Source organism: Excalfactoria chinensis, chromosome 29, assembly GCF_039878825.1.
Source record: "Excalfactoria chinensis isolate bCotChi1 chromosome 29, bCotChi1.hap2, whole genome shotgun sequence".
Classification (NCBI taxonomy): domain Eukaryota; kingdom Metazoa; phylum Chordata; class Aves; order Galliformes; family Phasianidae; genus Excalfactoria; species Excalfactoria chinensis.
In genome coordinates this window covers 145,916-171,835 of record NC_092853.1, presented here as the reverse complement: position 1 = coordinate 171,835, position 25,920 = coordinate 145,916, and the positions used below count along the sequence as shown (strand labels likewise).

At 46.4% G+C, this 25,920-nt stretch overlaps 1 protein-coding gene and 1 non-coding gene across 2 annotated transcripts in view; one reads left to right on the top strand and one right to left on the bottom strand.

Annotated features, from left to right (window-relative positions):
* Window positions 1-1,344: 1,344 nt before the first annotated feature.
* TRNAS-CGA (transfer RNA serine (anticodon CGA)) lies at window positions 1,345-1,418 on the bottom strand. Its single transcript has one exon. It is a non-coding gene; the product is annotated as a tRNA-Ser (tRNA).
* A 9,024-nt stretch (window positions 1,419-10,442) lies between these two features.
* LOC140263366 (uncharacterized) overlaps window positions 10,443-25,920 on the top strand; it is a gene marked incomplete at its 5' end in the record, with an annotated part of 102,884 nt that continues 87,406 nt past the window's right edge. The window contains 6 exon segments of the mRNA XM_072358247.1: window positions 10,443-10,590; window positions 16,644-16,982; window positions 17,677-18,015; window positions 18,715-19,053; window positions 19,760-20,092; window positions 20,790-21,128. Of these exon segments, the coding sequence (XP_072214348.1) occupies window positions 10,443-10,590; window positions 16,644-16,982; window positions 17,677-18,015; window positions 18,715-19,053; window positions 19,760-20,092; window positions 20,790-21,128 (1,837 nt within the window).

Below are 25,920 nucleotides of genomic sequence, written 5' to 3'. Positions count from 1 at the left end.
AGTAGGCATCTAGAACATATGGTCAACAGAATCCAATGAGTGTTTTGATGTCATCTTAGAACTGAGGTATATTTGGGTAGAGGAATCAGACCCCGAACTCAGAGCTCACCCATTCTTTTTGTCATGGTCCTTCTCTTGGTGTAGAAAATGCTGTCAGGGATTTGTATAACTTCATTTCTTCCAGGCACTTCTTTCACTATAGACTGAACAAGCTGAATAAAGCTTTCTACACCTCAAAGGTGCAGAACTCAAAAACCAACTCATCTAAACACAGAGAGCTCTTGAGATTCCTAGAGATGTTTTCAGTGTTTGGGTGACCAGTGGCACATAAATCAATGGCTGAGCCATTACTTCAAATGAAGCTGCTCTGCCCACCAGTTCCCACGTAATTAACACTGTCATGCTGTTTCTTCACCTCCTGAGCACAGTCAGCTGCCTACCATTTCTTTAAATCAAACACCCACTCACTATTTCTTTGCCAGAGAAAACTCAACAAAGCTGCTTAATAAATGGAATAGAAAGAAAATATGGAGAAGTAAGCCTATCCCAGAAGTGATCGCTGCCAGATTCAGTTTTGCTTCTTGGTTTCATATTTCTATTCCTGACATACACAGCAAACTAAATAATGCAGGCAGCATTAAGTGCTGTGGAATTCAGCCTCAACTGCTAATAATGAGGCTTATAAATTGTATTCCCATATAGGATGAAGGGCAACTGTCCAAATACACACTGCAGAACACATCTGGAGTGTATGAAGAATGTTTTCTGGTCTAGTACTTGACCATCTGACCAGAGGAGGTGCTGTGCTGGATTCTGGAATTCTCCCAGAATTCTCCTTCCTTCCCTCCCTCCCTCCCTCCCTCCCTCCCTCCCTTCCTCCCTCCCTTCCTCCCTTTCTCCCTTCCTCCCTTCCTGCCTTTCCTTCTCCATTCCCTCTCTCCCTCCCTCTCCCCCTACCCTCTCTGTTTCTTCCCTCCTTCCCCCCACTTTGGGACCAAAAAAATCTCCAAAAAACATTAAAAAAACCCACCCCAAACAAACCCCCAGCAGGGCCAAAGCAGTTAATGAGTCCTTATTAATGAATGACTGGTCATTAACGCAGCCTAATGAAGGAACGAGGCGTGGAAAAGCCAATGAGCAGAGGCTGGATCGGATCCCTCCAGCTCTGGGTTCTGGTCCCCGCACGCTTCCGCTGCGGCACTCTGCTCCTCCGTTGAGCGCAATGACTTCCGGCTCCTCCGTTCCCTGTGTGGGCACGGCAGCGGGAGGAGGCGGCGCTGATGAATATTCATGAGCGCCAATTAGCATACCGCGGAACGAAGGGCAAACGATGCGCGCCAGCCACGGAGGTGCCGGGGATCGAACCCGGGACCTCAAGCGCTTCGACGCATGCGCTCTAACCTCTGAGCTACACCTCCGGCGCTTCATTGGCTAGCGCATATCCCCGCCCATTGACTGCTTCGCTCCGCCCCCTCCGCTCGCCCGGCCCCCTTCCCGGACGCTCATTGGCTCGCTGCACCACTTCGCCCTGCCCCTTTCCCCGCCGTTCATTGGCTCATCCCAACGCTTCGCTTTTCCTCCTTAGCCGCTCATTGGCTCATCCCACCACTCGCATATGAACTGAACTAATCCAATAAGAGACACATAGAGACCCGTAGAGACCCAGAGGTTGTCCAAATACACACTGCAGGACACATCTGGAGTGTGTGAAGGAAGTTTTCTGGTCTAGTACTTGACCATCCGACATTTCAGAGGCAATGCTCTTCGAAACTACCTAGTGATGATGTGCATTAAAACATAACTTAGCGATCAGCTTTCATTTATACACATATAGATGGAGAAAGATACCTGTCCCATTACATTCCCTGAGCTCTATGTGAAAGACAACCTGATACCTGGGAGTGCTTCACACTTAATTGCAATCTACATCTCTCCCACCCATTGGCCTTTGGAAGCTGCACCCTGTAAACTCTGCCCTGTCCTATAGGAAGTAGAACATCTGTAATACTAAACCACAAATGCTTTTGCTTTTTGCCCTACACACATCAGTTTGGCGAGCAAAGTGCTTGTACAGGATTGAGAGCACGGCTGGGAATGGGGAATTATTGAGACCCCATTGAATCTTGAAATAGATTCTGCTTACCTTCTGTGGCAGAGATTCCAACTCAAGCGGGACGGGCTGCCCACAAGGGTGGTGGGGTCGGCATCCATGAAGGTGTGAAAGAACTGTTTAGATGGTCTATTAAGGGGCATGGTTTGCTTGGGAAATACTGGCTGTAGGTGGAAGTTTGGGTTGGATGATCTTGGAGGTTGTTACCAGCTTTGGTGATTCAGTGATTCTATGCTATGAAAAGGGAATAAATTGTGGTTTTGGCTCCTTCTGCTGAGCTTGTTTGTGTCTTTTCAGCGTCTGCTCAAGCACTTTTCAATAAAGTAATCTTTGTCCTATTGTGATACCAGTGCAGTGACCTATTCCTGAAATGAGAGCTGTTTTTCCCTTAGGGGTCTACTTGCACTGTGTAGGAGCAATTCATATATCATCTGTACTAGAGGCACATCTAAGATCACAGAATCACAGAATCACAGAATAAGAGGGGTTGGAAGGGACCTCTAGAGATCATCGAGTCCAACCCCCCTGACAAAGCAGGCTCCCTACACCACGTCGCACAGGTAGGTGTCCAGGCGGGTCTTGAATATCTCCAGAGAAGGAGACTCCACCACCTCCCTGGGCAGCCTGTTCCAGTGCTCCGTCACCCTCACTGTAAAGAAGTTCTTGCGCACATTCATGCGGAACTTCCTATGCTGAAGTTTCAGTCCATTTCCCTAGTCCTGTCCCCACAAACTACTGAAAACAGACCAGCCTTGCCACTATGGCTCCCACACTTCAGGTATTTATAGACCTGGATCAAGTCCCCTCTCAGCCTTCTTTTCTCAAGGCTAAACAGACCCAGTTCCCTAAGTCTCTCCTCATAGGGGAGATGCTTCAGGTCCTTCACCATCTGTGGCCCTCCGCTGGACTCTTACCAAGAGATCCCTGTCTTTTTTGTACTGGGGAGCCCAGAACTGGACACAGTACTCCAGATGAGGCCTCACCAGGGCAGAGTAGAGGGGGAGGATCACCTCCCTCGACCTGCTGGCCATGCTCTTTTTAATGCACCCCAGAATGCCATTGGCCTTTTTGGCTACAAGGGCACACTGCTGGCTCATGGCCAACCTGTCGTCCACCAGGACGCCCAGGTCCCTCTCAGCAGAGCTCCTCTCCAGCAGGTCTTCCTCCAACCTGTACTGGTGCATGCAATTATTTCTACCTAGATGCAAGACTCTACACTTGCTTTTGCTAAACCTCATCTGGTTTCTTACTGCCCAGCTCTCCAGCCTGTCCAGGTCTCTCTGAATGGCCGCACAGCCTTCAGGTGTGTCAGCCAGTCCTCCCAGATTTGTGTCATCAGCGATATAAGATAATAACTTCACCTGCACACCACGCATGTCCTGCAGATGTTCTTCCACAGGGTACAGGCAAACCTTCCATAGAAGGAGACAAAGTGCTCAAATAAGAATTACACTTGGAACAACACCAGCCCAAGGTGATAAAAGTTCTTCTGCCAGGCAGTGAGAGGCTAAGGGCAGTTTTTATGAGCCCTCATTGCTGTAACTGCATAAAGTCCAACTGTACATTACACTTCCAGTAACTGCGTTGTTTCAGTTCAAGTGAAAGCCAGTTCAGCTCAAGAGAGAAACCACTGGGGTGAGAATTCCTTCAAGGTACGTTACTGCATTTATATATATATATTCAACATGATTCTTTAAGAATAAAAATGCCTCAAATAATTGCTGGGTGTTCTATGTGGCCTCTTGTTCCTTGCTGACTATGGAGGGATAAAACAAGGAGGAACATAGCCTAAAGGAACAAAGCTTGCTTTCATTGTGTTAAAGTCCTGTGGAGAAGGACTTGGGGGTCCTGGTGGGTGGGAAGCTGGACATGAGACAGCAGTGTGTGCTTGCAACCAGGAGGGTCCTACTAAATCATGGGCTGGCTTTTTATGAGGGTGGATAGTGATAGGATAAGGGGGAATGGTTTTAATCTGAGACAGGGGAGGTTTAGGTTGGATATTACGAGGAAGTTTTTCACCCAGAGTGTGGTGACACACTGGAACAGGTTTCCCAAGGAGGTTGTGGATGCCCCATCCCTGGAAGCATTCAAGTCTAAGGCTGGATGTGGCTCTGGGCAGCCTGGTCTGCTGGTTGGTGACCCTGCACATAGCACAGGGGGGTTGAAACTTTGGGGTCCTTTCATTCTATGATCCTGTGATTGAAATACCTAATATTCTGCTGGCTCAGAGACACATATCGGTCAGCTGGGGCTGATTGTTCCTTCCATTGTATTTCCCTGCTGATGGAAGGATAGCAGAACACACTGTCTGAGCCTTGGATCTGCTAACCATTAATCCCAGTACTCCAGAGTGTCTCTTGCCTGCTCTTGGACTTCTCAATTGAGTCTGTGTTGCCCATGATGTCAACTGGAAAGCAATTTCCTTCTCTTTGTCTTGATGAGGAGCTTTGTTGTCCTTTTTTCCTTCCCCATTAGAAGTGGAGGGGAAATGGGACATGGGACAGAGTGGCTTAGTGGTATCAGTCCAGGTCTACAAGACACAGTGCTTGGTCAATATCTCTTCCAGCACTGGAGTTAGTTTGAAGGTGTATGACCACATCCTCTGCCTCAGTGGAAGAGAGTGGCAGGTGTCAATCACCCCCATTTGCATCCTGCAGATGCCACGAGTGTTTGGCATTTTGGCCTTTTGTGTGAGTGTGAGAATGATTAGTCAGCTCCAAAGACTGCTAGTGTTCATCTGGAGGCCATCAGGTCATCCCAATGACTGCCTGCAGTTCTCTAGCCCTGTGGCCACCCCATTGCTCTGTCCTGGATTTGTCTTTGTCTTGCAGACCGGCCTCTTAGAAAAGGATAAGAGAAAGCTGAAAGCAGGAGATGTCTTGGACACCTGGTAAGAGTGGAGTTTCTTGTGTCTTTAGATGGTGATGTAAGAGAAAGTGAACCATTAAAAATTGGGAGTATTATAAAAAATAAGTCTGTGACTTCAGGGGCTCAACTAAATCCTTCCTCTCACCTCTTGCCCCTCTTCTGTCCACACAAGCATCATTCCAGGTCACTTTAGCTATGGGGGATGTGACTGCTTTCCCTTTGGTATACAACAGGACATCTGTGTCCCAAGAAAGCGAAATAGAAACACAGAGAGCAACAGCCAAGCATAATCATGGGAAGAACGTCAACACTGGATGAATCTCTTTGTCCTAGCAATGCAATGACTTCATTGTACCCAATTAGAATGAATTAATAAGCACAGGAATGTGCTTATTATTATGCCGTAGTTTTCAGACTGAGTGGGTGGCTACGTCAAAGATGCTCTGATGGCTCTGACAACAGCCCTGTGTTGCAGAGTGGGAAAACTGGTCCTGGATATTCAATGACATATTCAACAGTGTGTCCTCTGGATGCCCTTTTTATTAATATTGGTTTTGTTTCTATTTTTTCTTACTTTACTCATTTTGCATTGCAGAAATTCTTCCCAAAGTGCCTGCCATAATGATACGTGAGAGTGGTAAGTTCAACATGGAGAGTCGGTATAATTCTTATGGGTTATGGCATTACTGAAAGGGTGCTTGTTTCCAAGTGTCTTTTTGGGCGTCTATGTCACAAACAGACATTTTTGATGTAATCTTTTGGCTTTGTAATGTGGATACTGGGAACCAGATGTGTACAAGACTAATTTATATAAATAAGAAGAGAAAGAAGTCACTAAGATCTCACTGTACCATCAAAACTCTTACATTGCCTGAGAAGTCTGAAGCTTTACAAAAGGCACTCACACCACCCTATCATTGGAGCTGCTGATATATCTTAAATTTACATGCACTATATTTCATACAAAATCAATGACAAAATAGAGCCTGTGCTCAATTCAATGTCACCAGCCCAACATCAGACTTTCACAGGGTATATTTGTTGTGTTCCCTCATGGAAAGCAAATGAAGCCTTAGGAAGAGTTCAGGATCTACGGGGAGGAAGCCCTGATCCAGTAGCTATGAATACAAATTGCTTTCCCTGAGTCTGCAGATTAAAACTCTGATTGCCTTTTCCAGCTTTCAGCAATGTACCAGGGCAACCCACTCAACACAAAAGCAGAGTGGATCCATTTAGCAGCAACAAGGAAAGACTCGCCAAGCGGAGAAATGGAGAAGGCAGTCCAGAAAGACAGGAAAGAGGTAATTAGAGCCATAAATGTAGCTCTGCCCATCATGTGGGATTCTCATCTCAGGGTTATCCCATCTCCTCACCTCACAGCCACATCCCATCTCTGTGGAGATTTCTCTGCAGGTTTGAGAAGTGGATCAATAATTCCCCCCTGTATTTTGACATATCCCATTGTCTTCTCCCCAGTGGAAAAACTGTAGTTGCAGTGAAGAGCCACCACCTTCCTGATCAGCTGCCTTAATGATATATAATTCCACAACAGCTGTTCAGTATATTTACATGGTTCTTTATGAGAAGAAAACCCACATTTCTTACATTTCCTCTTTTCTATATCTTTCATTAGAACATGAAGATCTAGAATCCCTACAGAATTCTGGCATTGTTCGAGAACGACTTCAGAAATATACGTCTAAATGTAAGTATGCTGGACTGTATTTACACAGCCTGTGGTCATGCCTTAGAACATGTTGGGTGGGATTTATGAGAGCACAGGACAAGAAGCCATGAGGGGTCTGTCCCTCTAAGCATGATGTGGTGAGAACTCTTCCAAACAGCTCAGACATGATCAGTTCTCTCCAGGGTGAGCTTATATACTGGCTTCATTCTCAGGTCTGGGAGCTGGAGCGGGGTTCTGCAGAGCATGCAGAATAAGTGGAGGGTGGTTGTGCAGAAGAGCTCAGTGCAGTGCTATGAAACAACAGGTCTTGGAGAGGCCAGGCTGATCCTTTCCTAACAGCAGGACCCAACCATGCTGCTCCTCAGCCAACTGCATGTGGGCAGTAGAGCGATCAAAGTGATTCTTCCCCTCTGCTCTGCCCTGGTGAGCCCACATTTGGAGTTCTGTGTCCAGTTCTGATAAGACAAGGCCCCAGAGGCTAAGAAAAAAAAAGGATTGAAGGAAGTTCCACACAAATATACTCATTAACTTCTTTACAGTGAGAGCTTCTTTACATTGTTCCAGTGGGGACTGAAACAAGCTGCCCAGAGCGGTGGCAGAATCTTCCTTCTTTGGAGATATTCAAGATGCTTCTGGACACCCTCCTGCATGACCCACTGTAGGGAATCTGCCTTAGCAATAGGGTTGGACTCCATGAGCCCTAGAAGTCCCTTCCGACCCCTGCAATTCTGTGACTCTTTGTGTTCCATGAATCAAAGAATCGTAGAATCAATCACCAAGGTTGGAAAAGACCTATAAGATCATCTAGTCCAACCGTTCTCCTATTATCAATAGCTCCCACTAAACCACCACCCTCAACACAACATCCATGGGGTGTTGAGGGATCATTGGGGAAGGAGCACTAAGTAACAGGGAGCCCCAAGTGGAAGGACAAGCTCTATGTCCAGGAGATGTGACCTCTAGGAAATAGTGACATTGATTTCTTTTCTTACCCTGGTTGCTTCTTTCAGAGTCTTCCTTTCTGGTCTTTGCTCTCTGCAACATCCAAGTGCAGATGTCCTGAAGAAAGGTGAATATTATAGAGTCTTGCCAGACCAAGCCAGAAATGATCAGAGCTAGGGCAGACCAGGCAGATGAATCTGTGCTAAATCCCATCTTTCCTGGCACATAGGATGTGCTGTTTTCCTGCCCCTGCTCTTTCCAGGTGGCCCTATGTTGCAGTTTAGCTTACAGCCACAAGTTAGAATTGCAGCACTCCACAGATGCTTGCTGACTCTCAGAACCATGGGAGGAAAAATAGATGCAGGTAGAGAAGTGGGATAGACTAAGACAGAAAACTCAGGCATGGTTGTTAAATGTTTGCCCTGTTTTTCTCAGTTTCAGACGTAAATCATGAGCGAGAGACATCCCCACAGAAGGAAAGCAAAGTGATTTCACCAAAGAGACCCCAAGAAAGCTTCTCTAAGCCAAGCAAGGGGAATGCAGATCTAGTACTTGTGGAAGGAGGTAAGTGGGGCTGTGATATGATCTGTGGTCACAGTGCTGGACCCTCAGCCCAGGGTTATTGCTCCTCCTCAACTCAAGCCACATCCCATCTCTGTTGGGCCTTCTTTGCAGTCTGGACATTGGCTCTTCTCCTACCCCAAAGTCTGTCAGGTCCCATTTTCTTCACCCCATTGTTCACCCTGCAGCTGCGGTGTTCTTCTGCCAGCTCTCCATTTCTTTCTGCTTGTAGCCTGGAAGTTCAGCTATATCCTGTTCTGCATTTAAATAGGGGTGGCCAGCAGGGAGAGGGAGGTGATTGTCCCCCTCCAATTGGCTCTTTGTGAGGCCCCATCTGCAGTACTCCGTCCAGGCCTGGGACCCCTGAACAGGAAGGATTTGGAGCTCATGAAATGAGTCCAGAGAAGAGCGACAAAGATGATCAGGGGACTGGAACTTCTCCCCTAAGAAGACGGGCTGAGGGAGCTGGGCTTGTTCAGCCTGGAGAAAAGAAGGCTGCAGGCTGACCTCATTGCAGCCTTTCAGTACCTGAAGGGAACCTATAATCAGGAGGGGAGTAAACTCTTTGAAAGGGCTGATAATAGCAGGACAAGGGGAAAAGGATATAAGTTGTAAGAGGGTAGATTTAGGTTGGATGTTAGGGTTAAGTTCTTTACTAGGAGAGTGGAGAGGTCCTGGAAGAGGCTGCCAAGGGAGGTTGTGGATGCCCCATCCTTGGAGGTGTTCAAGGTGAGGTTGGATGGGGTCCTGGGCAACCTGATGTAGTAAACGTGGAAGTTTGGTGGTCCTGGCAGCAGGGAGGTTGGAACTACATGATCCTTGAGGTCCCATCCAACCCAGGTCATTCTGTGATTCTGTGATCTGTGATTCTGTGACTTTGGAGCAGATAAGAGTGATCCTCTTTTACAGGGGATCTTCTGGCACAAAGAAGAACAGAGGAAGATGCAGAGAAAGGTATGTACATGAAGGACAGTGCCCCGATGCCTCTGTGCACGAGCAATGACTAGCATAATGTAATGTTGGTCTACACCTTCATTGTGAGTGTGCTTTGTTGAAGGATTCCTATACATTATTTCCTAATTCTTTCTGGAGGATGTGGTGCTAAGAAACATTTCCTTCCTTTCCTCCTTTTTTCTTGCAGAGACTCTGAAGAAGAAGATAGACGAGTAGAGCTGCCTCACTGCTGGCTACCCATGCCACTGCTAGGCAGGCTGTTGGGGCGTGTGGTTCTGTTGGAACTTAATGTAATGAGTTCAGTGGAGACTTTGGGGCAGATAAGAGTATATGAAGGGCCCAGTGAAGACAGAGATGGGGTAGCTGGATAGAGAGCCTGGGCCAAAATTATTCCTACGCGCTAATAGTGAAGTTGTGGTTGGGGCAGGTCAGTGATCCCATCCAGAATCAGAGTGCTATGAGGGCAGATGTGATTGGGCATGTGCCTTTATTGATCATGGCTCAACAACAGCTGTTCCACAACAGCTGTTCAGTATATTTACATGGTTCTTTATGAGAGAAAAAAAAAAATCAAACACATTTCTTACATTTCCTCTTTTCTTTATCTTTCATTTGAACATGAAGAATCAGAATCCCAGCAATATTCTGTCAGTGTTCGAAAACTAACTAAGGAATATGATTCTAAATGTAAGTATGGTGGACTGCATTTACACAGTCTGTGGTCATGCCTTAGAATGTGTTGGGTGGGATTTATGAGAGCACAAGACAAGAAGCCCTGAGGGGTCTGTCCCTCTAAGCATGATGTGGAGTGAACTCTTCCAAACAGCTCAACTATGATGAGTTCTTTCCAGGGTGAGCTTGTAAACTGGCTTCACTCTCAGGTCTGGGAGCCGGAGCAGGGTTCTGCAGAGCATGCAGAATAAGTGGAGGGTGGTTATGCAGAAGAGCTCAGTGCAGTGCTATGAAGCAACAGGTCTTGGAGAGGCCAGGCTGATCCTTTCCTAACAGCAGGACCCAACCACGCTGCTCTTCAGCCAACTGCATGTCGGCAGTAGAGCGAGCAAAGTGATTCTTCCCCTCTGCTCTGCCCTGGTGAGCCCGCATCTGTGCTAAATCTGATCTTTCCTGGCACATAGGATGTGCTGTTTACCTGCCCCTGCTCTTTCCAGTTGGCCTGATGTTGCAGTTTAGCTTACAGGTTAGAATTGCAGCACTCCACAGATGCTTGCTCAGTCTCAGACCTGTAGGAGGCAAAATGGATGCAGGTAGAGAAGTGGGATAGACTAAGACAGAAAAGTCAGGTATGGTTGTTGATAAATATTTGCCCTGTTGCTCTCAGTTTCAGGCTTAACTCATGGGCCAGAGACATCCCCACAGAAGGAAAGCAGAGTGAATTCACCAAAGAGACCCCAAGAAAGCTTCTCTAAGCCAAGCGAGGGGAAGGCAGATGCAGTACTTGTGGAAAGAGGTAAGTGGGGCTGTGAGAAGACCTGTGGTCACAGTGCTGGACCCTCAGCCCAGGGTTATTGCTCCTCCTCAACTCAAGCCACATCCTGTCTCTGTTGGGCCTTCTTTGCAGTCTGGACATTGGCTCTTCTCCTACCCCAAAGTCTGTCAGGTCCCATTTTCTTCACCCCATTGTTCACCCTGCAGCTGCGGTGTTCTTCTGCCAGCTCTCCATTTCTTTCTGCTTGTAGCCTGGAAGTTCAGCTATATCCTGTTCTGCATTTAAATAGGGGTGGCCAGCAGGGAGAGGGAGGTGATTGTCCCCCTCCAATTGGCTCTTTGTGAGGCCCCATCTGCAGTGCTCCGTCCAGGCCTGGGACCCCTGAACAGGAAGGATTTGGAGCTCATGTAATGAGTCCGGAGAAGAGCGACAAAGATGATCAGGGGACTGGAGCTTCCCCCCTAAGAAGACGGGCTGAGGGAGCTGGGCTTTTTCAGCCTGGAGAAAAGAAGGCTGCAGGCTGACCTCATTGCAGCCTTTCAGTACCTGAAGGGAACCTATAATCAGGAGGGGAGTAAACTCTTTGAAAGGGCTGATAATAGCAGGACAAGGGGAAAAGGATATAAGTTGTAAGAGGGTAGATTTAGGTTGGATGTTAGGGTTAAGTTCTTTACTAGGAGAGTGGAGAGGTCCTGGAAGAGGCTGCCAAGGGAGGTTGTGGATGCCCCGTCCCTGGAGGTGTTCAAGGTGAGGTTGGATGGGGTCCTGGGCAACCTGATGTAGTAAACGTGGAAGTTTGGTGGTCCTGCCAGGCAGGGGGGTTGGATCTTCATGACCCTTGAGGTCCCATCCAACCCAGGTCATTCTGTGATTCTGTGATCTGTGATTCAGTGACTTTGGAGCAGATAAGAGTGATCCTCTTTTACAGGGGATCTTCTGGCACAAAGAAGAACAGAGGAAGATGCAGAGAAAGGTATGTACATGAAGGACAGTGCCCCGATGCCTCTGTGCACGAGCAATGACTAGCATAATGTAATGTTGGTCTACACCATCATTGTGAGTGTGCTTTTTTGAAGGATTCCCATACATTATTTCCCAATTCTTTCTGGAGGATGTGGTGCTAAGAAACATTTCCTTCCTTTCCTCCTTTCTTCTTGCAGAGACCCTGATGAAGAAGATAGACGAGTAGAGCTGCCTCACTGCTGGCTACCCATGCCACTGCTAGGCAGGCTGTTGGGATGTGTGGTTCTGTTGGAGCTTGTAATGAGTTTAGTGAAGACTTTGGGGCAGACAAGAGTATATATGAAGGGCCCAGTGAAGACAGAGATAGGGTAGCTGGATAGAGTCTGGGTCCAAATTATTCCTACGTGCTAATAGTGAAGTTGTTGTTGGGGCAGGTGGCAGTGATCCCATCCAGAATCAGAAGGCTGTGTGCTCAGGTGTGATTGGACTTCTGCCTTTATTGATCATGGCTCAACAACAGCTGTTCCTCAACAGCTGTTCAGTATATTTACATGGTTCTTTATGAGAGAAAAAAAAATCAAACACATTTCTTACATTTCCTCTTTTCTATATCTTTCATTTGAACATGAAGAATCAGAATCCCAGCAATATTCTGTCAGCGTTCGAAAACTAACTAAGGAATATGATTCTAAATGTAAGTATGCTGGACTGTATTTACACAGCCTGTGGTCATGTCTTACAACGTGTTGGGTGGGATTTATGAGAGCACAGGACAAGAAGCCATGAGGGGTCTCTCCCTCTAAGCATGATGTGGTTCAGGCATGATCAGTCCTCTCCAGGGTGAGCTTATAAACTGGCTTCATTCTCAGGTCTGGGAGCCGGAGCAGGGTTCTGCAGAGCATGCAGAATAAGTGGAGGGTGGTTATGCAGAAGAGCTCAGTGCAGTGCTATGATGCAACAGGTCTTGGAGAGGCCAGGCTGATCCTTTCCTAACAACCCAACCACGCTGCTCCTCAGCCAAGTGCATGTGGGCATTAGAGCGAGCAAAGTGATTCTTCCCCTCTGCTTTGCCCTGGTCAGGCCACTCAGAGGAGTTTTGGTTTCTTTTTATCATCGGGCAAGTTCATTCAGCACTATGCCTGCTGGTGACAGATGGGGAACAATAGTCGCAATAGGGGAAATGGATTCTATCACAGGAGTTGGTGGGGCTTGTTGAGGAGGCTTTAATGTAGGTTTGAAGGGAGAAAGGGATAAAGCCAGACTCCATAGGGATGAGGCTAAGCATTCCAGGGACAGGAGTGAAAACTGTATCCAGCTGAAGTGTGTCTTCATCAGTGGCATGGGCAACAAACAGGAAGAGCTGAAAGCTACGGTGTAACAGCATAACCATGAAATAGTTGCCAACACCAACAAGTAGTGGGATCATTCTTTTGACTCGAGTGCTGAAATGGAGGACTATAAGTGCTTTAAAAGGGATAGGAATGTTAGAATGGGCAATGAATGGCTCTATATGTTAGAGAAGGTGTACAAGTCATGTGAGGAGTGGCAGAGGGAGCTGGGACTGCTCAGGCTGCAGCAGGAGGCTCAGAGGGAAACTCATAGCCCTCTATAAACACATCTCTGAAGGCTGTGGTGAGGTGTGGGTTGGCCATGCATCTAGCAATCGTACAAAAAGTGATGGCCTTAAGCTGTGCAGGAGGAGGTTCAGGTTGGAGATTAGGAATATTTTGTTTTCATAAAGTCTGTGTTTCCTGCCCAGGAAAAGTAGTGGAGTCACTGTCCATGGAGGTGTTCAAGAACAGGGTAGATGAGGCACTGAGGGATGTGTGTTAGTGGACATAGGGACCTCTTAGCAGTGGTATTATTCCAATGACTGTATGTGTTATCCCTTAGAGCAGTTCAATGTATTTACATGTTTCTTTGAGGATAGGCTTCATTGCATTTTCTCTTTTCTATATCTTTTCTATGAACATAAGATGCCAAGCCCCAGAAACAACCACAAAGCATTCAAGCTGGAAAGAAGTGGTTCTCATCTTTGCCTCCAGGTAAGAATAGTTGATCCTGGTTCTCCTGCTTGTGTTCATCACTTGGAACTTCTCAGGTGGGTTGTGTAAGAGTGAGCCCAGATGGGTGTGAGCAGGATGTGGTGAGAACTCCTCTTAGTCCCAATTATAAAGCATGGCCACCTGAGAGGAAACACTTGTGGTCAGAAGGACACAGCTCTCTGGTGTCAGACACATCCTACTCTAGCAGTGTATTGCTTCTGGTTGGGAGACAAAGGCACTGTCTCACATCCTGCCCCCAGAGTCTGGTAGACCCCATTTTCTTCTTCCCAGAGTACACAGTGCAGCTGGGGTGATGTTCCACCGCCTCCCTGCTCCTTCAATAGGTTCATTGGTGTCAGACACAACCGACTCTATGTGTGTATTAATTCCAGTTTATAGAATAAGGCAGGGAACACGTGAATATTACTTCTAAAAGTCCTCCATCAGGTGGTAGATCTACTGGTCCCCAGCTGATAAGAGTAGAAATCTATGGGGCTGGATGGTGTGCATCCCAGGGTTCTGAAGGAGCTGGCTGAGGTGGTTGCCGAGCCGTTCTCCATCATATTTGAGAAGTCATGGCTGTCAGGCGAGGTCCCAGACAACTGGAGGAAGGGTCACGTCACTCCCATATACATGAAGGGGAGCAGGGAGCAGGGTTCTGCAGAGCATGCAGAATAAATTCCTGACAGCATGACCCAACCACGCTGCTCCTCAGCCAACTGCATGTGGGCAGTAGAGCGAGCAAAATGACTCTTCCCCTCTGTTCTGCCCTGGTGAGCCCACATTTGGAGTTCTGTGTCCAGTTCTGATAAGACAAGGCCCAAAAAGGCCAAGAAGAAAAAGGATTGTCGGAAGTTGCGCACAAATATACTCACTAACTTCTTAGCATTGAGAGCTTCTTTACATTGTTGCAGTGAGGACTGAAACAAGCTGCCCAGAGGTGGAGGAGTCCTCCTTCTTTGGAGATATTCAAGATGCTTCTGGACACCCTCCTGCATGACCCACTGTAGGGAACCTTCTTTAGTGTGCTTTAATGTGCTTATTATTATGCAGTAGTTTTCAGACTGAGTGGGTGGCTACGTCAAAGATGCTCCAATAGCTCTGAAAACAGTCCTATGTTGCAGAGTGGGAAAACTGGTCCTGGATATTCAATGACATATTCAACAATCTGTTCTTTGGACACCCTTCTTATTACTATTGCATTCATTTCTGCTTTTTCTTAATTTACACATTTTGCATTGCAGATCTTTCTCAATGTACCTCCACTACAATGACATGTGAGAGAGGTAAGTTCAACACGGAGAGTTGGTATAATTCTTATGGGTTATGGCAGTACAGAAAGGGTGCTTGTTGCCAAGTGTCTTTTTGGCAGTCTATGTCACAAAAACACATTTTTGATGTAATCTTTTGGCTTTGTAATGTGGATACCAGGAACCAGACGTGTACAAGATTAAGATCCATAAATAAGAGTCTCATAAAGAAAAGTGGTCACTAAGACCTCACTTTACCACCTAAGCACATACAATGCCTAAGAAGTCTGAAGCTTTAAAAAGGGCACTCATACCACCCTGTCACTGGAGCTGCTGATATATCTTAAAGTTACATGCACTGTATTTCATACAAAAGCAATGACAAAATGGAGCCTGCGCTCAATTCAATGAGACCAGTCCAACATCGGACTTTCACAGGGTACATTTGACGTGTTCCCTCGTGGAAAGCAAATGAAGCCTCAGGGATCTAGCAATAGGACAAGAATGCCTTAAGGCATGCAGGAGGAGGTTCAGGATGGACATTAGGAACATTTTCTTTTCAGAAAGTCTGCTTTTCCTTCCCAGAAAAAGTAGTGGAGTCACTGTCCATGGAGGTGTTCAAGAATAGGGTAGATGAATCACTGAGGGATGTGTTTTAGTGGCCATAGTGACCTCTTAACAGTGGTATTATTCCATTGACTGTGTTATTCCTTAAAGCAGTTCAGTGTATTTACGTGTTACTTTGAGGATAGGCTTCACTGTATTTTCTCTTTTCTATATATTTCCTATGAACATAAGATGTGAAGCCCCAGGAACAACCACAAATCGTCCAAGATGTAAAGAAGAGGCTCCCAGTTGCGCCTCCAGGTAAGAATAGTGGATCCTGGTTCTCCTGCTTGTGGTCATCACTTGGAACATCTCAGGAGGGTTTTATCAGAGTGAGCCCAGACGGGTGTGAGCAAGATGTGGTGAGAACCCCTCCTGATCCCAATTAGAAGGCATGGCCACCTGAGAGGAATCACTTGTGGTCAGAGGGACACAGCTCTCTGGTGTCAGACAGATCCTACTCTAGCAGTGTATTGCTTCTGGTTGGGAGACAAGGCACTGTCTCATTTCCTGCCCCCAGAGTCTGGAAGACCCCATTTTCTTCTTCCCGTAGAGCACACTGCATCTGGGGTGACGTTCCACCACCTCCCTGCTCCTTTAATAGGTTCACTGTTGTCAGATACAACCGACTCTATGTGTTTAATAATTCCATTTTTTAGAATAAGGCAGGGAACACGTGAATATTACTTCTAAGAATCTTCCATCAGGTGGTAGATCTACAGGTCCTTAGCTGATAAGAGTAGAAGGGAGCAGCATTTTCATTCTGGTAACAGCCTGGCTTTATCCTTGATGTCTCGTGGCAAAACAGCACCAAGAGGCGGAGAGTTGTAAATTATGGATAGCAAAACCTGGTAAGTAACAAGGGGGAGAATAAAAACCAGAGAGGGAGAGATGGAGGGATGGAAGTCCATGACAGGAGCTTGATTTCCTCACTTCTCTTTCACTGGAGAAGGAAGAGAATAGAAAATAAGACCTGAAATGGATTCCTGACTCCCTACTCATTATTGCCCACTACAGAGTTCCCTTTCTGCTGAAAAGAGCTTCTGAAGGCCATGTTTTATGTTTCAGCACATTCCAGGGAATGTCTGCTAAGGAATGAAAAGATTGCTTCCCCTCACATTTATTACAGGAAAGGTTTATCCTGCTCGGACAGAAAAATCCTCAGATGATGAGAATCAGTGTTATTTTCCAGTGATTCCTCTCTTCACAGGAAGGGCAGCGGAGATGAGCAACTCAAATGTCGTGGAATCCTTGCAGGAGGAAATGGTTAAGAATATGAATGAAAAACTGGCTGCGTTGCAGAGGCAAATGGAAATGACCCAGAAAGCAATCCCATCCGTGAAGGAACTGAACAACACCTGGACCTCCCTTCAAAAGATCTCTGATAATATTCAAGCCTTGCAGAAAGGTTTGGAGGTCATGCAGATTTCCACAAAGAAAGACCTTCAGATGCTCAGAGAAGACCTGGAGGAAAGAGTAGCAAAAGCATGGAATGCACCTGAGAGGTCTGAGTCTAAAGAGAGTCTGTTGGAGGTGGAGAACCAGGCTGGTGAGCATGGCAAGCCCCAGGCAGGCCTTCCTCTCCCTGTGGGCAGCTACGGTGTCTGAGAAGCTCTCAATGCTCCTTACACACAGTGAAGGACCCTTCTGGGGCTCTAGAATCTGCAGCCTGTTCAACTTGCTGCAACCTCTCCCTTTCACCACTCATACTACTAATCAGTAAAGAGCCTTCTATCACACAGTACACAGACTGTGGCTTGAAGAGATGGTATCGGGCAATTTCTACATCCTGTCCTGCCCCGACAGACTCTGCAAAGCCTTCCAGGCAGAATCTCAAGGCCTGTGCCCTTTCCCCATCCCTCTGGCACTCAATCAATCCAAATCAATGCAGTGGAGGTGGAATTTTGTTCTCTCTTCTGTTGTCTTCCATTCAGAGTTGGTGTGCCTTGGTCCATGAGGAAGGATTTCCTTCCTTTAGCAATACACAGGCGAGACACAAGGGTCTATGTAGATCAGGAACTCAATTTCCCCTCTTCTTCTCCACTGGATAAGGAACAGAAAATAAGAACTGAAATGGATTCCTCTATATATATTCATGCAATCTACAGTGTTCCCTTTCAACTGAAAAGAGCTTTTGAGGGCCATATTTTATGCTTCATCATACTCTAGGGAATGTCCACTTAGGAACTAAAAGATGATGAGAGGCAGTGTTATTTTCCAGTGACTCCTCTCTTTCTTCACAGGAAGGACAGTGGAGATGAGCACTTCAAAGGTCGTGGAATCCATGCGGGAGGAAATGGAGAAGATTCTGAATGAAAAACTGGCTGCGTTGCAGAGGCAAATGGAAATGACCCAGCAAGCAATCCCACCCATGAAGGAACTGAACAACACCTGGACCTCCCTTCAAAAGATGTCTGATAGTATTCAAGCCTTGCAGAAAGGTTTGGAGGACATGCAGATGTCCACAAAGAAAGACCTTCAGAAGCTCAGAGAAGACCTGGAGGAAAGAGTAGCAAAAGCATGGAGTGCACCTGAGAGGTCTGAGTCTAAAGAGAGTCTGTTGGAGGTGGAGAACCAGGCAGGTGAGCATGGCAACCCCTAGGCAGGCCTTCATCTCCCTGTGGGCAGCTAAGGTGTCTGAGAAGCTCTCAATGCTCCTTAGATGCAGTGAAGGACCCTGCTGGGGCTCTATCATCTGCAGCCTGTTCAACTTTCTGCAACCTCTCCCATTCACCATTCATAGTGCTAATCAGTAAAGAGCCATCTATCACACAGTGCACAGACTGTGGCTTGGAGAGATGGTATAGGGCAATTTCTACAACATGTTCTGCCCTGACAGACTATGCAAAGCCTTCCAGGCAGAATCTCAAGGCCTTTTGCCCTTTTCCCATCCCTCTGGCACTCAATCAATCCAAGTCAATGCAGTGGAGGTGGAATTTTGTTCTCTCTTTTGTTGTCTTCCATTCAGAGTTGGTGTGCCTTGGACCGTGGAGAAGGTTTTCCTTCCTTTAGCAATACACAGGAGAGACAGAAGAGTCTAGGTAGCTCAGGAACTCAGTTTCCCCTCTTCTTCTCCACTGGATAAAGAACAGAAAATTAGACATGAACTGGATTCCTCTCTATATATATATTCATGCAATCTACAGTGTTCCCTTTCAGCTGAAAAGAGCTTTTGAGGGCCATATTTTATGCTTCATCACACTCTAGGGAATGTCCACTTAGGAACTAAAAGATGATGAGAGGCAGTGTTATTTTCCAGTGATTTCTTTCTTTCTTCACAGGAAGGACGGTGGAGATGAGCACCTTAAAGGTTGTGGAATCCATGCGGGAGGAAATGGAGAAGATTCTGAATGAAAAACTGGCTGCGTTGCAGAGGCAAATGGAAATGTCCCAGCATGAAATCCCACCCATGAAGGAACTGAACAACACCTGGTCCTCCCTTCAAAATATCACTGATAATTTTCGATCCTTGCAGAAAGGTTTGGAGGACATGCAGATGTCCACAAAGAAAGACCTTCAGATGCTCAGAGAAGACCTGGAGGAAAGAGTAGCAAAAGCATGGAATGCACCTGAGAGGTCTGAGTCTAAAGAGAGTCTGTTGGAGGTTGAGAATCAGGCAGGTGAGCATGGCAACCCCTAGGCAGGCCTTCCTCTCCCTGTGGGCAGCTATGGTGTCTGAGTGTCTGAGGAGCTCTCAGTGCTGCTTACACGCAATGAAGGACCCTGCTGGTGCTCTATCATCCGCAGCCTGTTCAACCTGCTACAACCTCTCCCTATCACCACACATAACGCTAATCAGTAAAGAGCCGTCTATCGCACAGTACACAGACTGTGGCTTGAAGAGATGGTATAGGGCCGTTCCTGCATCCTGTCCTGCCCCGACAGACTCTGCAAAGCCTTCCAGGCAGAATCTCAAGGCCTGTGCCCTTTTCCCATCCCTCTGGCACTCAATCAATCCAAATCAATGCAGTGGAGGTGGAATTCTGTTCTCCCATCTGTTGTCTTCCATTCAGAGTTGGTGTGCTCTGGGCCATGGGGAAGGATTTCCTTCCTTTAGAAATACACAGGAGAGACAGAAGGGTCTATGTAGATCAGGAACTCGATTTCCCCTCTTCTTCTCCACTGGATAAGGAATAGAAAATAAGACCTGAAATGGATTCCTCTCTCTATATATATTCATGCAATCTACAGTGTCCCCTTTCAGCTGAAAAGAGCCTCTGAGGGCCATATTTTATGCTTCATCACACTCTAGGGAATGTCCACTTAGGAACTAAAAGATGATGAGAGGCAGTGTTATGTTCCAGTGATTTCTTTCTTTCTTCACAGGAAGGTCAGTGGAAATGAGCACCTTAAAGGTCGTGGAATCCATGTGGGAGGAAATGGTGAAGATTCTGAATGAAAAACTGGCTGTGATGCAGAGAGAAATGACCCAGCAAGCAATCCCATCCATGAAGGAACTGAACAACACCTGGACCTCCCTTCAAAAGATCACTGATAATATTCAAGCCTTGCAGAAAGGTTTGGAGGACATGCAGATGTCCACAAAGAAAGACCTTCAGAAGCTCAGAGAAGACCTGGAGGAAAGAGTACAAAAAGCACTGAATGCACCTGAGAGGTCTGAGTCTAAAGAGAATCTGCTGGAGGGGGAGAACCAGGCAGGTGAGCATGGCAACCCCTAGGCAGGCCTTCATCTCCCTGTGGGCAACTAAGGTGTCTGAGGAGCTCTCAATGCTCCTTACACAGCAGTGAGGACTCTGCTGGTGCTCTAGCATCTGCAGCCTGTTCAGCCTACTGCAAACTCTCCCTTTTACCACTCTTACTGCTAATCAGTGAAGAGCCATCTATCGCACAGTACACAGATTGTGGCTTGAAGAGATGGTATCGGGCAATTCCTACATCATGTCCTGCCCTGACAGACTCTGAAAAGCCTTCCGGCAGAATCAAAAGGCCTGTGCCCTTTCCCCATCCCTCTGGCACTCAATCAATCCAAATCAATGCAGTGGAGGTGGAATTTTGTTCTCTCTTTTGTTGTCTTCCATTCAGAGTTGGTGTGCCTTGGACCGTGGAGAAGGATTTCCTTCCTTTAGCAATACATAGGAGAGACAGAAGAGTCTAGGTAGCTCAGGAACTCAGTTTCCCCTCTTCTTCTCCACTGGATAAAGAACAGAAAATTAGACATGAACTGGATTCCTCTCGCTATATATATTCATGCAATCTACAGTGTTCCCTTTCAGCTGAAAAGAGCTTTTGAGGGCCATATTTTATGCTTCATCACACTCTAGGGAATGTCCACTTAGGAACTAAAAGATGATGAGAGGCAGTGTTATTTTCCAGTGATTCCTCTCTTTCTTCACAGGAAGGTCAGTGGAAATGAGCACCTTAAAGGTCGTGGAATCCATGCGGGAGGAAATGGAAAAGATTCTGAATGAAAAACTGGCTGCGTTGCAGAGGCAAATGGAAAAGACCCAGCAAGCAATCCCACTCATGAAGGAACTGAACAATACCTGGACCTCCCTTCAAAAGATCTCTGATAATATTCAAGCCTTGCAGAAAGGTTTGGAGGACATGCAGAAGTCCTCAAAGAAAGACCTTCAGATGCTCAGAGAAGACCTGGAGGAAAGAGTGGCAAAAGCATGGAATGCACCTGAGAGGTCTGAGTCTAAAGAGAATCTGTTGGAGGTGGAGAACCAGGCAGGTGAGCATGGCAACCCCTAGGCAGGCCTTCATCTCCCTGTGGGCAGCTATGGTGTCTGAGTGTCTGAGGAGCTCTCAGTGCTGCTTACACGCAATGAAGGACCCTGCTGGTGCTCTATCATCCGCAGCCTGTTCAACCTGCTACAACCTCTCCCTATCACCACACATAACGCTAATCAGTAAAGAGCCGTCTATCGCACAGTGCACAGACTGTGGCTTGAAGAGATGGTAGAGTGCAGTTCTTACATCCTGTCCTACCCGGATAGACTCAAAAGCGTTCAGGCAGAATCTGAAGGCCTCTGCCCTTTTCCCATCCCTCTGGCACTCAATCAATCCAAATCAATGCAGTGGAGGTGGAATTCTGTTTTCCCATCTGTTGTCTTCCATTCAGAGTTGGTGTGCTTTGGGGCATGGGGAAGGATTTCCTTCCTTTAGCAATATACAGAAGAGACAAAAGGGTCTACGTAGATCAGGAACTCGATTTCCCCTCATCTTCTCCACTTGATATGGAACAGGAAATAAGAACTGAAATGGATTTCTCTCTATATATACATTCATGCAATCTACAGTGTACCCTTTCAGCTGAAAAGAGCCTCTGAGCCCATATTTTATGCTTCATCATACTCTAGGGAATGTCCACTTAGGAACTAAAAGATGATGAGAGGCAGTGTTATTTTCCAGTGATTTCTTTCTTTCTTCACAGGTAGGACGGTGGAGATGAGCACCTCAAAGGTTGTGGAATCCGTGCGGGAGGAAATGGTGAAGATTCTGAATGAAAAACTGACCATCCTTCAACAGATCTCTGAGAATAATCAAGCCTTGCAGCTTGTAATCAAGCTTGTAATGAGTTTAGTGAAGACTTTGGGGCAGACAAGAGTATATATGAAGGGCCCAGTGAAGACAGAGATAGGGTAGCTGGATAGAGTCTGGGTCCAAATTATTCCTACGTGCTAATAGTGAAGTTGTTGTTGGGGCAGGTGGCAGTGATCCCATCCAGAATCAGAAGGCTGTGTGCTCAGGTGTGATTGGACTTCTGCCTTTATTGATCATGGCTCAACAACAGCTGTTCCTCAACAGCTGTTCAGTATATTTACATGGTTCTTTATGAGAGAAAAAAAAATCAAACACATTTCTTACATTTCCTCTTTTCTATATCTTTCATTTGAACATGAAGAATCAGAATCCCAGCAATATTCTGTCAGCGTTCGAAAACTAACTAAGGAATATGATTCTAAATGTAAGTATGCTGGACTGTATTTACACAGCCTGTGGTCATGTCTTACAACGTGTTGGGTGGGATTTATGAGAGCACAGGACAAGAAGCCATGAGGGGTCTCTCCCTCTAAGCATGATGTGGTTCAGGCATGATCAGTCCTCTCCAGGGTGAGCTTATAAACTGGCTTCATTCTCAGGTCTGGGAGCCGGAGCAGGGTTCTGCAGAGCATGCAGAATAAGTGGAGGGTGGTTATGCAGAAGAGCTCAGTGCAGTGCTATGATGCAACAGGTCTTGGAGAGGCCAGGCTGATCCTTTCCTAACAACCCAACCACGCTGCTCCTCAGCCAAGTGCATGTGGGCATTAGAGCGAGCAAAGTGATTCTTCCCCTCTGCTTTGCCCTGGTCAGGCCACTCAGAGGAGTTTTGGTTTCTTTTTATCATCGGGCAAGTTCATTCAGCACTATGCCTGCTGGTGACAGATGGGGAACAATAGTCGCAATAGGGGAAATGGATTCTATCACAGGAGTTGGTGGGGCTTGTTGAGGAGGCTTTAATGTAGGTTTGAAGGGAGAAAGGGATAAAGCCAGACTCCATAGGGATGAGGCTAAGCATTCCAGGGACAGGAGTGAAAACTGTATCCAGCTGAAGTGTGTCTTCATCAGTGGCATGGGCAACAAACAGGAAGAGCTGAAAGCTACGGTGTAACAGCATAACCATGAAATAGTTGCCAACACCAACAAGTAGTGGGATCATTCTTTTGACTCGAGTGCTGAAATGGAGGACTATAAGTGCTTTAAAAGGGATAGGAATGTTAGAATGGGCAATGAATGGCTCTATATGTTAGAGAAGGTGTACAAGTCATGTGAGGAGTGGCAGAGGGAGCTGGGACTGCTCAGGCTGCAGCAGGAGGCTCAGAGGGAAACTCATAGCCCTCTATAAACACATCTCTGAAGGCTGTGGTGAGGTGTGGGTTGGCCATGCATCTAGCAATCGTACAAAAAGTGATGGCCTTAAGCTGTGCAGGAGGAGGTTCAGGTTGGAGATTAGGAATATTTTGTTTTCATAAAGTCTGTGTTTCCTGCCCAGGAAAAGTAGTGGAGTCACTGTCCATGGAGGTGTTCAAGAACAGGGTAGATGAGGCACTGAGGGATGTGTGTTAGTGGACATAGGGACCTCTTAGCAGTGGTATTATTCCAATGACTGTATGTGTTATCCCTTAGAGCAGTTCAATGTATTTACATGTTTCTTTGAGGATAGGCTTCATTGCATTTTCTCTTTTCTATATCTTTTCTATGAACATAAGATGCCAAGCCCCAGAAACAACCACAAAGCATTCAAGCTGGAAAGAAGTGGTTCTCATCTTTGCCTCCAGGTAAGAATAGTTGATCCTGGTTCTCCTGCTTGTGTTCATCACTTGGAACTTCTCAGGTGGGTTGTGTAAGAGTGAGCCCAGATGGGTGTGAGCAGGATGTGGTGAGAACTCCTCTTAGTCCCAATTATAAAGCATGGCCACCTGAGAGGAAACACTTGTGGTCAGAAGGACACAGCTCTCTGGTGTCAGACACATCCTACTCTAGCAGTGTATTGCTTCTGGTTGGGAGACAAAGGCGCTGTCTCATTTCCTGCCCCCAGAGTCTGGCAGACCCCATTTTCTTCTTCCCAGAGTGCACACTGCATCTGGGGTGATGTTCCACCACTTCCCTGCTCCTTTAATAGGTCCACTTATGTCAGATACAACCGACTCTATGTGTGTATTAATGCCAGTTTTTAGAATAAGGCAGGGAACACGTGAATATTACTTATATGAATCTTCCATCAGGTGGTAGATCTACAGGTCCTTAGCTGATAAGAATACAAGTCTATGGGGCTGGATGGTGTGCATCCCAGGGTCCTGAAGGAGCTGGCTGAGGTGGTTGCCGAGCCGCTCTCTCAGCACAGGAAGGATGTGGAGCTCATGTAATTGGTCCAGAGGAGGCCATTAGGATGCTCAGAGGGCTGGAGCAGCTCTCCTATGAGGAAAGGTGGAGGGAACTGAGGCTTGTTTAGCTTGGAGAAGAGAAAGCTCTAGGGAGACCTCATTGTGTCCTTCCAGTACTTGAAGGAAGCGTATAAACAGAAGGGAGAATGACTGTTTACAAGGGTGGATAGTGATAGGACAAGGGGGATATCTACATTTTATTGCAAGAGATTGTTTATCTTTTTCTATTTTAATTGCTTTTTCTCCCTTTTTCAGAAATCCGTAACTGGCTCTGGATTCTTCCTCTCTTTTGCCTGATTGTTGTAATAGGTAAGCTATTCCTCTATGCCAGAGCCCCCAGTTTACAATTCATTGCAGAGAACTTCCAATATCCTTCTCACCCAGAACTTCCAATCTTTTACTGTCCTCCCAAGTGGCACAGACATCCTATGATGGAGATAACTCATTCTTTCCAAGAAACTCACAGCTCTGTATTCCTTCAAGAGAACCTTTTCTTTTATTGAATTCACTCAGGAGTGGCTTCAGCCTTCCGAATGTACCCCAAAGCTCTTCAAAATCAACATCTTCCCTCATATTCACAGAAAAACACTCTCATTTGCCTTTCCAGAACTATGTGTTTCTAGCACCCAGACATTCTGAAGTTGGTTTTCTCAAATGAAAGTACCTTTTTCATTGTCTCATCTCTCCTTTTAGAAAGCAGGGGGAGGGAGGTGATTGTCCCCCACTAATTTGCTCTTTGTGAGGCCCCATCTGCAGTGCTGCATCCAGGACTTGGGCCCCCATCAAAGGAAGGATGTGGAGCTCATGTAATTGGTCCAGAGGAGGCCATTAAGATACTCAGAGGGCTGGAGCAGCTCTCCTATGAGGAAAGGTGGAGGGAACTGAGGCTTGTTTAGCTTGGAGAAGAGAAAGCTCTAGGGAGACCTCATTGTGTCCTTCCAGTACTTGAAGGGAGCATATAAACAGGAGGGAGAATGACTGTTTATGAGGGTGGATAGTGATAGGATAAGGGGGATATCTATATTATATTGCAAGAGATTATTTGTCTTTTTCTTTTTTAATCGCTTTTTCTCCCTTTTTCAGAAAACTTTAACTGGCTCTGGATTCTTCCCCTCTTTTGCCTGATTGTTGTAACAGGTAAGCTATTCCTCCATGCCAGAGCCCCCAGTTTACAGTTCATTGCAGAGAACTTCCAATATCCTTTTCACCCAGAACTTCCAACCTTTTATTGTCCTCCCAAGTGGCATAGACATCCTATGATGGAGATAACTCATTCTTTCCAAGAAACTCACAGCTCTGTATTCCTTCAAGAGAACCTTTTCTTTTACTGAATTCACTCAGGAGTGGCTTCAGCCTTTCAAATGTACCCTAAAGCTCTTCAAAATCAGCATCTTCCCTCATATTCACAGAAAAATACTCTCTTTTGCCTTTCCAGACCTTTTTGTTTCTAGCACCCAGACATTCTGAAGTTGGTTTTCTCAAATGAAAGTACTTTTTTCATTGTCTCATCTTTCATTTTCATATCATTATCCTGTACTTATTCTTTTCTGGCTTAGTAATGAACTACAGAACTTTCCCTTGGTTAGGAAAGGTCTTCAT